The 16,995-nt window shown below is 34.9% G+C and overlaps 1 protein-coding gene across 1 annotated transcript; it reads left to right on the top strand.

Annotated features, from left to right (window-relative positions):
- The first annotated feature begins 11,813 nt into the window (after positions 1–11,813).
- On the top strand, positions 11,814–13,051 carry LOC113285513. The gene has a single exon (XM_026534387.1). The coding sequence runs from the start codon at positions 11,884–11,886 to the stop codon at positions 12,166–12,168; it is 285 nt and encodes a 94-aa protein (XP_026390172.1). The 5' UTR covers positions 11,814–11,883; the 3' UTR covers positions 12,169–13,051.
- The last annotated feature ends 3,944 nt before the right edge of the window (positions 13,052–16,995 follow it).

Genomic DNA, 16,995 nt, shown 5'->3' with positions numbered 1-16,995 from the left:
ACCTTTATTATTATTATCAAAAGACGGAACAAAACCTTTTAGGGTTTATTTGTGGGAGACAGATTGATCCTTTAATAGACTTGTCTGTGTGAGACAAATTTGTTTATTGTCAAGTCTTTGACTTTGGGTTGTAGAAACTTTTAGCTATGGGTGAGATCATCTAAGGGAATCAAGTGCGCAATATCCTTCTTGGATCAGAGGCGTAGGGAGTACAACTGTACCTTGGATCAGTGGGAGACTGATTGGGGTTCAACTACAGTCCAGTACGAAGTTAGCTTGGAGTAGGCTAGTTTCTGTAGCGGCTTAATACAGTGTGTGTTCAACCTGGACTAGGTCCCGGGGTTTTTCTGCATTTGTGGTTTTCTCGTTAAATTTTTTTCTGGTGTCCGTGTTATTTCAATTTCCGCATTATATTGTTTTATCTTTGTAATTGAAATAATACAGGTAGTGCGTTTCGATCATCAATTAGAATAATCCAACCTTTGGTTGTTGATTGTCATTGATTGATCCTTGGATATTGGTCTTTGGTACCATCCAAGTTATTCCTTGTATTTGATTAAAGACTCACTGATTGTTATTAGCTCGAGGAAATCAAATCAAGAGAGAGATATTAACTCCTTGATATACTTTAATCTAGATTGTGTCTGACTGTCTAGTTGATTCTCTAGCAAAGCATATTGGAGTTAGTCCATACAGATTGCTAAGCGAAATATTGGGTGGTGTTGTTAGACCCCCCGCTTTTTCACCTAGGTTAAAGGAGAATCGACTCTAGTCGCAACTAGTATCACACAGAAGGTGTGTGGATTAGGTTTCCCAGTTGCTAGAGTTATCCCTTATATAGTCTTCAAATAAGGGCTTGGAATCAATGTTACCTTGGTAACAAAGCATTCAACATTCACCGTTAGATGATGGTTAGATTCAAGCTAATATCTTTCAACCATTAGATCGAAATTAGCTTGTTACACACAAATGAAATGTGACTTCATTTAGATATGGGTAACCGTACCTAAACGTGTACACCTTGTTGGGTCCACAATAGTTAACCGAAGTTAGCCATATCAACCTTGTTCATCAAAACTAGTTCAAATGACTCAAATGAAACTAGTTATAGAGTTTTTCAATTGTTTATATTCTCATAGAAGTATACAAGACATAATTGAAGCAAAATCGATTTTGATTCACTCGAATCAATTCATGAATGTTATAGCCACGGTTTGCAAAAGGTTTCATTCCTTAATTTATAAATGTATTTGTTCATGAACAAACCGATTTTAGAACTTAACCCACTCAAGTATGCAAACAGGTACGTATACCTAAGTAGTCGGATTTGGTCTGGGTTCGCCAGTATGAGAACGGGTAGGCATACCATCGTACACCACCAAACTCAGTTGAATTCCCGAACTTGAATTTACGCCAGTACGCATACGGGTATGCATACTAAGTTCCCGGACTTCAACTAACAAACGGGTATGCATACTATGGTTCCCGGACTTGGAATAACTTGCAACAGTTAGCATACAAGTACGCATACCGTTCTATATCCAATCAATGGTTAATTGTTCTAAACTCCCATTTCAATCATTGAAACATTCTTGGAAGACTGGAATAGCTGTCCACACAAACTATTAGCCTCAAAGCAATTTTCAACTGGTCAATAGATCAATACGAAACATTCCGAGTCTACATCAAATGACTGTCTCACACAAATCATGCAAGATGTTACCAGGCGATTTTCACATGATCATCTTTTGACTTTCGTCAAGAATAAAGATGAACTTGGTTAAAGAAAAAGCTTACTAACACATATTTCGAGAAATATGTAAGCGAGTTAAACTCAGTTCGAAATATCAAATGTGTATAAAGTAAAGTCTATATAGCTATACGACTTTTTTCTCAATAGGAGATAGATGAGTTTAAGTCTCCATATACCTTTTATTGATGAAATTCCACAAGATCCACTTAGTAGTTCTTCGTCTTCAATAGATGAACGCCGTGAAGTCTAAAGCTCAACTACACATTCTATCCTAATCGGAGACATAACTATAAGTAGACTAGAAATCAAGACTTATAGTTTTGACAACTAAACTTGACAAACAAGCTTGAGATACCAACGCTTGCGATTTCGACCGAGAACTGCTCTAACAAACATGGTTAGCCGAAACTAGCCGACTTGAACTTTAAAATCTTAACACTCATTTTCATGTTCACTAATACATTAATATTGAGTCACAATTATGTGGTCAAATGATTCTAGTGTTAGAATTGATCAAATTCAAATCACTTCATACAAATAATTTAATTATACTTGAATCATAATCTACATAGTTGGTACATGTAAAAAGTACAATTACTTGGATCGTTCGTGAATCGACTGAGTCATAGTGAAAATGGGGGGTATAACAACCATACCTAATAATTAGTTCGGAAATCTATATAAACTAAACTCCAATATAATTTCGAGAGCACCAACTTAAAAGTGAGACTCAATCAAGAATCAGTAAATCAGTAGATAGAGACTGATTGATGTGAGAATAACTCGGATGGTAATATCTAACAAACAAGGTTGGATTTATCAATTATGATTGAACTACGCACAACCTGTGATATTTCAGTTATAAACAAATATAATGAGGAAAAGAAATAACATAGACACTAGAAATTTTGTTAACGAGGAAACCGAAAATACAGAAAAACCCGGGACCTAGTCCAGCTTTGAACACCATACTTTATTAAGCCTCTACCGACTCTATCCTACTACAAGTTAACTTCATATTGGAATGTAGTTAATCCCTAACCAAGTCTCACACCGATTAAGGTACAGTCGCGTTCCTTATGCCTCTCGAATCTCAACAGGACTCTGCGCACTTGATTCCCTTAGCTGATCTTACTCACAACTAAGAGTTGCTACGACCCAAAGTCGAAGACTTATAAACAAATATGTCTTCCACAGATAAGTTTATTCTGGTTATTGTTTCCGTCTTTAGATAAATCAAGGTAAACAGGAAACTCAACTAATAATCCGATCTTATACTCCCGAAGAGCGGCCTAGAAATATTAGTCACCTCACAATAACCTAACTGATTAACAAAAAAAGTTATTGCGGAAAAACAAGAGCCTGAGACGAAGAAATGTTGTAATTACTCTTTATATATTATCTATCGGAGATAAACCTCGCGAAAACCTTAGAGAAGATTAAAATCAATACGATAGAAAAAGCAAGATCAGAATACACAATTAGAGAGAAAATAATTGGATCTGGCTTTACGAATCCCAAATGAAGTCTTCAAGTCGTTATCCTAATAATGGTTTTGGAAAACCCTAGGTTAATGGAGAATTAACTCTAGTTTGCAACTAGGACAAACAAGAGTGTCGGGATTACGTTAACTAAATGCTAGAGTTCTCCCTTATAGAGTCTTTGAAATCAGGGTTGCCTACAATCAAAGCTAAGGTAGCTTAGTAAGAAAGCAGTCGATGTTCACCGTTAGATGAACTCCTGATTTAAGATTCAAGCTAAGTCTGCTTAGAAAATAAGCAATCATTCTCCACCGTTATATGGTGTTAGCTTGATACACACAAATGAAATATACCTATATTTGTGGATGAACCGTACCTAAACGTGTATACCATGTTGGCTCAATAACAATTAACCAAAGTTAGCTACATGAATACAGTTATAGTTTATCCACATTCATCTACACTTCTTGATCAAATATGATGATCAATCAATCATGATAGATAATCAAATGAATCTAAATATGCATTAAGAGAGTTTTTCAAATGTTCACTATCTCATAGAAATATCCATGAACAATTTGAAACATATTCGGTTTGGTTTTGTAGTTGTACAAAGTACTTATACAAGAACCAATTCATGAACATAAGTCCACAGTTTGCAAAACAAGTTCGCATACCTTATTTTATTAAAGTTCCAAAGACTTTAGTTGGTAAACTGAGTTCACAAACGAACCTGAGTTCATGAGTATGAATTTCGTACTTACCGATTTTAGAACCTAATCACTGTGTTCGCAAACTGAGTACGCGAACCACAGATCCGGACTTGGACCTGTCTTGTATTTCGCAAATACTGTTCGAAAACCACAGTTCCGGACCTACCTAGTTTAGCCGTTCGTAAACACTGTTCAAAAACTACAGTTCGGACCTTTCACAGGTAAACCCGTTCGCAAACAATAGCTCCAGACCTGAACTAGAACTTCACAGTTCGCGTATAATGAATACATACTATGTTATATTTAGACATGGTAGTAAATCTAAAACTTTCATTTAATCATTGAAACATTCTTATAAGACAACAATGATAATCTTATACATACCACTAGCTTCAAGTAATTTTCAAGTGATTAATTGATCAATACGAAACTTCCCAAGTTAACATTAAATGGTTGTCTCATATAAATCATGTAAGATGTTAAAAATAATTTTCACATGATTAGCTTGACTATATTTAGTTTCCAACAAAAAAATTGTCTCCAACTAAACTCGTCAAGTAGATGATGAAGTTTAAGATAAAGCTAAAAAGCTTCTAACAAGTATTTCGAGAAATATATAAATGAGATAAACTCTGCTTGAAATTTCAAATATGTATAATATAAAAGTCTATATAGCTATACGACCTAGTCTCTTCAGAAGATAAAATAGAATAGACTTCTGAGTGATAGATAAGTTTTAGTCTCCACATACCTTTTGTTGATGAAGTTCCTCCAAGCTCTTCAGTAGATCTTCTTCTTCAATTGGTGAACCTTCTGTGAATTCTAAAGATCAACTACACACTTCTATCCTAATACGAGACATAGCTATAAGTATACTAGAAATCAAGTATATAGTTTTGATCAAATAAAGTTGACAAACAAGCTTGAGATAGTAATGCTTGCGAGTTCGAACGAGCAGTGCTCTAACACACAGTACGCGAACCAGTTTGCAAACTTATATGCAATTACCGAGTTCCGGAGTTGACAAAACTGTTGCAGCTCATGTACCGGTTTGCAAAATTAGGTGCAACTCAGAGTTTCGGAGTTGACAAAACTTTTTCAGTTCACGTACCTATTTTCAAATTTCAGACTTTTAACAGGTTCCGGAGTTCATAGAACTTTTTCAGTTCACTTACTGGTTTGGGTACTAAACTGGTTCTAAAATATAGAACTGTTTTGGCTCAATACCAGTTTGATTATTTTAACCCGGTTCCCTTAACACAGTTCCAAAATGGTTTGCATATGAATATGCATACCTATCCGGATCACGAAACAAACAGATTTTCCCGTGATGTACATATGAATATGTAAATCACACAAATATGAAAGTCGATATATAGCTACTCCGCTACGTATACAAATACATGTAATACGGCTTCAGACATATAACAGTTCTTTCAGTTTATAAGACTGATAACATTGTCTTGTATTCCGAATATAATAGTTCTATATTTCTCTAAATCAATTCGAAACATTCCTGAATAACATCAATGCCACATATCACTATTCCAGGCTATTTTCAAATGATAAACTTGAATCATGATTTGGTTTTGAGAAATAAATTGTTCTCCACCGAAATTTGATCAAGTATGAACAAATGTTCATTAAGCTTACTCATTATATTTCGAGAAATTCGTAAACTAAATAATTAGTTCCCGAATCGAAATTCTTGTCTATGCAAACTAGTCTAATTAGTTATGCAACAATCATCTCAAGGATAGGAAGGTGAACATAACTTGAGAAATAGGTGGTTCAGTCTTCACTTACCTTTTGTTGATGAAGTTCTCCAAAAGCTTCGGTTGATCTTCGCCTTCAAACGGTAGAACGCAAATGATGACTGGCTCTATTTCTCAACTACCTTTATCCTAGACCAAGACTTAACTAATTGTAATAACCTATATAGTTCGACAATATAGACTATTGTATGTTTCCCTTGTGCTATAATGCTTTAGTTCTCGCGCCTAACCGTGTCGCGTCCTTCTAAAACAATGTATAAAGGTTTTTTAACTTTATCACTGAAGATTCATTGTCGAAATGATCAGCTATGAATCGGTGTCTTCTTTCGCGCAGTAGTATAATCCCCATAAACTAAATCATTACCTTCTTAGTATAGTTGGTAGTTATCATCACTTCATGCACTTGGTGTCAGTACTGTTGAATCATTTTCATGACGGCTATTAGGTCGAGTAGTCATCAGTGGACGACTGACATTATTCGCTACATACCTAAGACAATAAAAAAAAAAACTAAGCTAATTAACGGTATGAATATGTTACTTTCGGTCGGATTAATATGCAATCAATGCCAATGTTCACTGCTACATGACTATAAATGCCCTATCCTAAAATATTCACTGCAAAACATAAGAAAAAACCACCTAAACTAACCTAAGCTACAAATTCACTTAAGTCGCACCTTACTCGGGGGCTTCCCCCTCATGAAGTTTATATTCAATGTAGAATGTGAGAAAACTAGAATAAAAACAACATCTTGATTACTTACATGGTACCAGATATGTCTACATTCATCAATAAAATCATAATTGATGTCAACATTCATCAACAGAAGCATGACCGATTCATCAAAGCTCAGTATTCTCCCGCAATCTGATTATGATTACCCTGACTTCTACAAGATATGTCAGCATTCAACAACAAAAGCATAATTGATGACAACATTCATCAACAGAAGCATAAATGATTCAAGAAGCATGGCTGATTCGTCGAACCTAAATTGAAGCTAACTTCATGAATTATAAACCTAACTTTGATTCATGAACTGATCTAAGTAAGCAAAACACATTAAAAAACAACAATTCAAAAACAAAAACCGGGAAATGAAATATTAAATAATACCTATTTAAGAGATGAATTAAGATCCCGAGTTCAAATATTATGTAAATCAGGCAATCAATCTAGTAGTATCAACACAAATTCACGATATCTGGAACCAAAAGATTCTGTTGAACACAAATTCACAATATTTGCAGACAAAATAAAAAATGAAAACCAATCTGAATCGAACATGCAAATCAGAGATTTATATCTACGAATCTTAAATTAGAAATCAACATTACCAATTTGTTGAATCAAAATCAAATCTCGTCAAATCTAATTTTGAACCAAATAAAATCTCGTTAAATCCGATGAAGAAATCTGTTGTTCACACAATCTAATACTTAAATTTGTTGCTTAAACAGGAAGAAGAAGCAGAAGAAGAAGATATCTAAACCTAATACCTGAAGAAAAAATGGACTCAATTTCATTCTCTCTCGATCTCTCTCTTTATGTTTATTTTCGTTTGAGAATAACAGAAATTTAAATTACCATAAACTTAAACATGGGTAAATTTGTAATGCACCAAAAATCCTCAATGGACCTATGATGGGCATTAGATTGAGAGGGATACTTTTATTGTAGGGTATATGTGAAGCCCATCAAAACAACAAACATTTATTCACACTGAAATTCAATTTTAAGAAAACCAGCGAAGAAAGATCGAATGAGAATCACCGCCACCACCACCCTCCTCCACCTCCTTCAACCACCACCTCTGCCGCAATCAGCACCAGCACCACCGCCACCACCAGCAGCAGCCTCCATCACCAACACAAACAAATATCTTCCCAATTACCACGTAATAAATCCAAAAATTCAGTGGGCTTTTCCAGAACACTTTGGGTGTTGGGCCATCCAACACTAAAATCCCAGATTTCGCTTTGCAGTTTGCAGAAACAACTCACAGAATTAGCCAGTTTTTCATGACATGATATGTTCATCAAACAACTCACATAATTAGCCAGTTTTTCATGACATGATATGTTCATCAAAGAAATTGATAAAATCTGTAGTGTTTATTGTGATCATTCTTTTAAATTACAAGTACGCAATAATAGAATTGTGTCGTATATAGGATAGTAAACTAGTAATAGAAGTTGCATGTACCACACAAAAGAGTGAATACGTTAAGATCCTTAAACTTCTTTGTAAAACCCTAAATAGTTCGACAAATAAAGATTTTTGTATATGTTTCCCGCGCCTAACCGTGTCGCGTCCCACCAAAACAGTAAACACAGGTATAAAGGATTTGTAACTTTATTGCTGAAGATTTCATTGTCGAAATAATCAGTTATGAATCGGTGTCTTCTTTCGCGCTGCGGTATAATCCTCATCAACTAAATCATCACCTGCTGCTTGGTATAGTTGGTAGTTATCATCACTTCCCGCACTTGGTGTCAACACTGTTGAATCATTTTCATGGCGACTATGAGCAGTCACCAATGGACGACCGGCATTATCCGCTACACCACCACCGTTATCCATCTTCAACACTCGAGCTGTAACGTAAGTAAGCAAATACTGTTAATCCTAAGAAAACTCTCAAAACAATAACATATGAAACAGATCGAGGAATATTACTAATTAAGAAGCACATAAATACCTGCGATAATTGGGTCGACAAAGAACACAAAGAAGATTAAGAAGCCAGTTATTAGAAGAGCTTGTTTGCCATGCAGCGAAGGCATATTTTCCTTCTTTCTTTTGTATTAGTGTGAGAAGTAGTTGTGTTGTTCTCGGATAAATATAACGTTAAGAGTTTAACTAATACTTGTGTAATGTTTAGGGCTGCTTATTCCTTATCTTTATATAGAAAATTGAGTGATGGATATATATCTGGTCTGATTAATTAGAGACCCTAAAAATATAAATTATCTTATTACTGAAATAGTTGGTAATGCACCATATATACTGATTAGAGGTTCAGTTTAATTAGAAGTTAATTAAGATTAAGTTTGTGTAAGTATATCTAGTTCATTTTGTTTTGTACGAGATCAGAGACATAACCCTGATCCTCTATCCCCCACTCTATATTTGTGGACCATGGCTGTCGCTTCTCCCATTTTTCTTGCGTATAACTGTTCTACTTATCATTCAGATTCCAGATCTTCAAGAACCCAAAAATGGTTCATGAGAAAATACATAATAGAATATCATTTGAACGTTATTAGTGAAGAATTAATTTTTTTTCCTTTGGTAGTCGATTTTCAGATCTAAGATAAATTGATTGTTTGCGAGAATGAGAGCTTTAGAGATCAGGCACTTTTCAACATAAAAAGTACTACTAGTAAAAAAATAGCACACGCAAAAACAGAAACCATCCATTTTTCACTTACTCCCAAAAGGAGCCCACAAAAGGAAAATGAGAGCCATAGAGAAGGCATTGGCCAGAGAGGCCTGAAATTTGTGGACATTGTTTGGGGGGCATAACTGGTTCTTGTACGATTGCCGCCTCATTGGGCTTTCACAAGCTGCATTCGTTGAATATAATACAAAGCTTTTCAAAAAAAAAATCTGGATGTGAAACACTGAAACTAGAGTTATTAGAACGACAATGATTTTAAGGAGAGAAAGGGAGACAAGCAAGAGCCGATCGACAACAGTGGGGTCAACCATCATCACCGGAGATGGCGGATTCGATTAACGTCTTCATCCGATAGGAGTTAAGTCAGGCACAAGGTACACAGTGGCCAATGGGTAATGTCTTATCTTGTTTACTACTGAATAGGGAGGGATCTTCATCTTCCCCATCAATTTTCAAATGTTCTAGTAGTCTCTACCATTTTTAAATACGAGAAGTCTCATCAATCGTATCATTTCCTTTTCTTTTCTCTGATCGACTGTATGGAATAATCTTTTCTTCTTAATCATGTTTATACGTCGGCATCACGTATAACTGCCAAGCATCCGAAATTCTTTTCAAGTAAGAATTTGCATCATGAGTGATTTTGAGTGTCTACCTAAGTGTGATAAAATGAGATTTTATGAAATCTTTTTGAGACCTATTAAGAGATGTATGGACAGCCCAACCGCATTGGCTAGTGGCAAAAGGCATTTCGTATAATTTCGAGATGATTTGATTTCTCTTGAATTCCCCAACTACTTTCAGAATGGAGATATCGGCCAAGCGCGCATTATACATGCTTACTTGTCAACCGACGACTCTAAAGGTCGCAAGTATATTCATGCTTTTATCTTTTACTTCACCCCTCTGAAAATTATGGCTCCGACATTGCTAAGCAGGACCATATATATATATTTGTTCTTGATATTCCAGCTCTATTTCGTTTTCAAATTAGGAGGGACACAAACAACTGCAAGTTGTAAACATATCATTTTCTATGTTCCCCCTTGAGTTGATTATCATGCATGGGCAGTTGTCCAATATGGTACAAATCGCATGTGTTCATGTTTTTGATTCTCATAGACATCCCAATTCCTTAACTGATTCTAAATATCTACCCCTACCCAAATCCCACTTTAAGACTAGAATACTGTTGACACTTGGTATGCATGTAAAATCACCTGATGGCACAGCTCATCATGCATCTAACTGCTTTTTGCAGTCACTTACATGGTGTACCCGACGATATTAACGACATCCGGATCTTTTTCACTGTGTCTGCAGACTTGATTAGGCCTCTACCTTTTTAAATGAATGTTGCTGTACATTTGGTCAAAAATAGATCCATTTTTTCTCTTAAGGTCTTGTGTTTCCAAAATGTTTGTAGGTCGGTTTATTTAGAAGAGTTATGTCTTGTGTGGTTCGTAAGCATGATCCTAAGTTCTTAGCTTGAGATTTAATCAATATTTTGGCACATACTTATAAGAGGAGACTAGGATTGATCTAGGATACCCGACAGGAACGTACAATCGTGTTTTCAACCTTAATTCAGCTCTTAGTTCCAAGCTTAGTTTAATATAAACTTTAGACCTTCCTCCTCTCTTTTTATTAATCTTTCGGCTTGGGTTGGAGTCTAATGAAGGCTTCTTATACTATATTGTGTATACAAAAATCTTTAAGCGACCAAAACAAAATTCATTTTATTAGCATACGTTATTATGGTGTAAATTGGACATAGTTTTTACGTATCCGATGGTTTTATTCAGTTGTCTCCGCTACATTTTGCGAGAGATTTTTGTTAGAGCTAGCAAAAACAAAATAGGAATCGTGGAGAACAAAAGTCGTAATCGATTCACCGACTATAACGGATTCTAATTATTTATATGAACCGTACTAAAATGAATTTATTTATGCACAAATTCTTCCTACACTTACAAAATTTTACAGCACATGTACATATGTTTGTCTCCATAACCAAGTTTGTGTATCCGTGACATCCGTCTATGCATCTACTAGGTAGTAGGTACCATGCAACTTAGATTACGAAGATCAACCCTCCATCTATTGAGAAAAACCGGGAGAAAAATTCCTTGAACACTTTCTAGACAAATGACATCTCATACTATCCCGTTTCAAAAAGATAGGTTTGTTGTATGTGTAAATTGTACATGAAACCAGTCTATTTTTTGAAACGGAGGAAATAAGAAAGTTATGAATTTATGGACTGCAATTTTTTACTTTCAATATGTCAGGAAATTTCCTACAGGATTTTTCACGGTTGTTGATCTGGAATTATCGGACTAAGATATACATTGCTACATATTTTTCACAAGCCCTTTTCAAAGAAGTAAAAGTATAGGACCATATGAGTGATAGAGATTTAAGCTTAGCTAACTTATCAATCAAACAATATTAAATACAGTTTGCCTCTGCACTTTACTGCATTGTTCTATCAATCATAGACACACCCAACCACCAAGTGATCCTCCTAATTCCGTGTCTTGTTTGTCCTACTATCTCCCTTACTCCATTGGGTCCTATCTTCACGTGATCACCATCCCCATCCTTCCTAATTACCACCATTAGACATCACATGGCATAATCCATATATATATATATACATCTCTCAGTTTCTAACCCATCACCCTCTAGCTAATCCTATCATCATCAAAATCAGATCAATAGCCATCTCTCTAGTAACCAAGCACCTAAATACATGGAGAAAAGCAAATCATGTCCAGGGAAGTACTACAACACATCATCAACATCAGAAAATAGTAATGGGTTTTTTGGTGATGGGTTAGCAGGCTTTCAACCAAGTATTAGATCCAAATCATATAATTTTAATGGTCCAAGTAGAAAAGATAATCTCGAAGCAAAGAGAAAGAAGAGAATAGCAGCTTATAATATGTTGGAAATGGAAATTAAACTCAAATCCACTGCTAAAAATGGTGTTAAGTGGATCAAATCCAAGTTTACTGAAATCCGTTACGGTATGTGAACTGTGATGCTGATAAGTGTGACTGATTTAATCAGGTAACAGTGTTTAGTACGTAGCCATATTTTTCATACTTTTTTTACTGTATGTATTGCTGTCCCATGTTATGATGATGGGATACGGATACAGCAACAGTTTTAGTACCAAAAATAAGCTTGACCGAGGGTTTTCTTGAAGCTTTTAACGAGAAAATTCTAGTGACTGTTTTCATGACAAGATTTTGAGCTTGTGTTAAAGCTTTTCCATTTTTTTATTTAATCTTTGTAATAATCAGTACGAGACTAGGAGTTACCAAAGATGAATTTTTAAGCTCACGCTAAGAGTTTTATAATAGCATCAATATTACATCATTTTCTATTTCCCAGACACTGGGAATAGTAACCGCTGTTACAAGAGTTCGAACCCTCAACTTATCCTGGGGGAGGAGGAGGGTAGAAAGGAAGAAATCTACTATACATGGAAGGATCGTTCGCCAGACTAAGAGTTTTAATTTCGCTGCTTTGCTAGGGATGTAAGATTCGTGAAAATAACAAAATGAAACTAAAGTAATTATGTGCATGTGTTTTGCAATGGATAATCATGGTCCAGGTATATTAATTGATATTGTGATGATAAATTTTTTCTTCTCCTAAAGAATGATGATAGTTTGATGTAAAGGAACAAATTTTGTAATTTTCTCGTGATTTTGGTGGACATGTAATACAAATCATTTTGACCATGGTGCATCACATGGGGTGTTGCTGATTTTCTTTAATGACGGCTGATTTGTAGAGCATGATGAATAATGTTCAATGGACGATTTTGGTTCTACATTCACTTCATCATAGGATTTTTTTTCCTGAAAATAAAAAGGTTAGGGGTTATTTTGTGTTTCCTCCACTTCCAAGATCGTTAATTAGCATTTTCTTCCCAAATAAATTAAAATTAGTGTTTCCTCCCATCGTTACTTTTTCCGTCCACTATCCAGTTAGCTGAGTCAGTAATATTGCATGCGTGGCAAGGACAAAAATATTTTTCACGAACTATCCAAAATACCCTCGTGCTCAGCTAACCGAAGTTCGGATGGAAAAATTAACGATGGGAGGAAACACTAATTTCGATTTATTTGGGGAGGAAACGCTAATTAGCGATCTTGGAAGAGGAGGAAATACAAAATAGTCCAAGGTTATATTAAATGAAAAAGAGAAAGCCAATTTTTACAAGTCCCAAAAGAGAGTATTACATGTGCAAAATCATTTCCAAATTCTGCAACATTTGACTAGAACTGATGGCTTAAAGGTGTGGGAATCACGATGAAAGTACCACATCTCATAAACACCGGCGTCAATGAACATGAAAATATCATTTGCAAATTGTAAATGAATATCAATAGAAACAATCCGATGTATGATGATAATTTTGTGTTTGCTGGAAGAAGGGTTTTATTTGGAAACCTGTTTTGAGGCATACAAAATCATTTCCCTATCTAAGGTGGATTTATAAGGGGTTTCCTAGCAGTGGCTTGAAATCCTAAGCTACCCTTAATTATTTTAAATTATTTAAATACCCTTCACCTAAATTTAAAACGTAAACCTAAACTAACCAGAATCCAAAATTATTTTCAAAATAAAAAATATTTTTCATTCCTAACCTAATTTAATCATTAATAAACCGTTTTGATTTTAATTTTCATCGGTGATTAATTGTTGATTCATAAATATTTGATCATTGATTAAAACCACAAATATAAATGAGTCGCGTGAATCATTGCACAAAGAAATTTAGCTTCAGATCTGTATATTGGAACCCAGATCTTTGTCTTTCCCTTCTTTTATTTATATTTCAGAAGAACAGTTCGGCTGTTAATTAAACATGAAAACGATAGCCGAATTTCACTTTGTTAAAAAACACACTTAGTTTGGTTGTTCAATTTTTTATTCGAATCAACCGAACAGAGTGAAATTCGGCCGATAACTTGTTATCCGAACCTAAAAGAGTGAAGTTCGGCTGACAAGTTATTAGCCAAACCTATGTTTTTTGAAAATATACCTAGGTTCGACTGATAACTTAGAGGTTCGGCTGATAACTTTTCAGCCGAACCTAGGTATATTTTCAAAAAACATAGGATCGTCTGACAAGTTATCAGCCGAACTGTTCATCTGGTCGGTAGATCTAGATTGTAAAAATTCAATTTTTTGACAAATTCAACTTATAAAAAGGACATTAAACCTCGCTTAAAAGTCTACTTCTGTATTAACAAACTTTAATTATCTATTAGTTCAGCAAATCTCGAAAGCATAATTTTTTTTTTCTTTTTCTTTTTCTTAACAAACTCTAACCTAACTATTTCTCAAAAGGCGTTTGATAATGTGAGCCAAGATATATGCTAGGAAACGAATGTGTGGATTTTAGACTTCGTCAAAAATCACCGGGTTGGTTTGCAAGCTTAATTTTGAAAAGGCGTTTGATAATGTGAATTCGAATTTTTTAAATGAAGTCTTGTTCAAAATGGGATTTGGTGGTGTTTAGAGGGCTTGGATTAGAAATTCTTTAACATTCTCAAAGTTCTCGATTCTTGTTAATGGATCGTCTTCCGGTTACTTTGGTAGTGAAAAGGGACTTCGTAAAGGAGATTCTCTTTCTCCTTTTTTTTTGTTTTGTTACTATCGTTGGTTAAGTCTTAAATTGTATGTTGAGCAAAGCACAAGAACTTGATCAAATCTCGGGTTTTCGGTCAAGGAGGGGGGAACAAAAATATCACTTGCAATTTACTGATGATACTATCTTTTTTCTTGATGCTAAGAGAGAACAAGTTGATGCACTTCATTCCTTCTTCTTTGTTTCAAGTTAACTTCAGGTTTGAAGATAAATTTCTCTATAAGTAGCTTATTTGGGGTCGCGGTCGAGGAGGAAGTTGAAAATTACGCTAACATGCGGGGATGCAAGTATGCGAGTTTTCTAGCATATATCTTGGATTAATTTTGAGAGACAAGGGTAGGAGACACTCAAAAATGGGAAAAAATACTTGAAATTTATGGGAAAAGAGTTACTTCTTGGAATGGAAAAACAATATCAAGAGGAGGTAAGTTAACTCTCATCAAAAGCATTTTAGCTAATCTACCCATTTATTATTCTCTATTTTTCTTGCTCCTTACTCCATAACTAAGAAAATTGATAGAGTTGTGAGAAATTTCTTATGGGATGATGAAAATAAGAAAAGAATTCACAATATTGGGGTGGAAATTGTCTTCAAAACCAAAATAAAAAGGTGGTTTTGGTATAAGAGGAACTAAGCAAGTGAACTTGTCTTTGCTAAAAAAATGATGGTGGCGTTTTGGCCTAGAGAAAGATGCGTTGTGGAGGAAGATCATAGTTGAAAAGTTTGGCGAAACATTTACCGGTTGGGAAACTCTCCAACCCAAAGGATCGAGAGGTGGTAACTTGTGGTTCAATATCTATAAAGAACTTAAAGATTTCAACAAAAGTATTAGATTCAAGATTGGAGCGGGTAGAGAAACTAAATTTTGGGAAGATTTTTGGTTTCGTGAAGGAAGATTATGTGATATGTTTCCTTTGTCTTATTAATCTTCAAGGATCAAGGATTTTGTTGTGGCTAGTATGTATGAAGTTAGGAAAGGTGGTGCAAGGTGGGCGTTTATGTCTAGGCAAAGATACTCTCAAGCCATTACAAGTGAAGTGTTATCTATATCAAATCTTTTTTCTTCCATATCTATTCAAGAAGGGGTTATGGATAACCGAATTTGGGTTGATAGTGATCATGGTCAATATACGGTTAAGGATGGTTTTAAAGACAACAACGATCAAGGTGAGCCGGATTATCCAATCAATGTTATTTGGAGCAATGAGTACCATCAAAAAATCAATTTCTTTCTTTGGCTTCTTTCTCATGATCGAGTAATGACGACAAATAAACTTTTAAGAAGAGGTATGGATGTCTCCAGTGTATGTCGTTTTTGTGAAGAAGATGATGAATCGAGTTTGCACTTATTTTATGGTTGTTAGAGAATCCGGAGAATATGAGCCTACTTTATTGAAGGGTGCCACTTTGGATGGTCATATGACCCTAATATCGTTACATCTATGAAGGCTTGGAAGTTTAATAGGGGAGATGAAGGACTTAGTCAAATATGGAACAACGTCCCGATTGCTATATGGTGGTGCATATAGAAAGAACGAAATGCAAGAACCTTCGATAACAAAAAGAAAACTTTGGCAAGCCTCATTAGAGATATCAAATTAAAAGCGTTCTTTTGGGCCGAATCGAATACAAGAATGTTAGGGCTTACAACAAATATGGTGATTTCTATATAGGATTCGTTATACTGGTCTCCGTAATTTTTTTGTGATCTTTCTTCTTGGGTAGCCGAATCCCCTTTCGGTTCTTCTATTTTGTTTGGTTGTAATCATTAGGTTAAGGTACCCCCTTAAGTGCCTTTTTTCATTGAATTTTCTAATTGATCAAAAAAAACTATCTCTCAAAAAAAAAAACTTTGAAACAAAGCCTATATAATTTTTGACATTAACCACTAATCATCAACATTAACTACTGATCGTTGGTATTAGATTCTAATTATTATCATTAACACTAATGAAATAAGGGCATTATTGTCGTGATAAAAATATTACGGATAAGGGTTTATTGATTTTACCACATAGTGACTCTATTTTGTCATTACCTTGTATGCCTCAAAACAGGATTCTTTATTTGTTCAAGAATGATATATATTATGGTAACACTTTATTCCTCTAGGCCTCTATCACAACTAGTTTAACCAATTCAATTTCTTAAAATTCTCATGTAATTGACATTTTGCGAGCTTGCTAAGGCGA

Source organism: Papaver somniferum, chromosome 6 (assembly GCF_003573695.1).
Source record: "Papaver somniferum cultivar HN1 chromosome 6, ASM357369v1, whole genome shotgun sequence".
Classification (NCBI taxonomy): Eukaryota; Viridiplantae; Streptophyta; class Magnoliopsida; order Ranunculales; family Papaveraceae; genus Papaver; species Papaver somniferum.
Note: the sequence above shows the minus strand (reverse complement) of the source record. Positions and strands in the feature narration are given on the sequence as shown.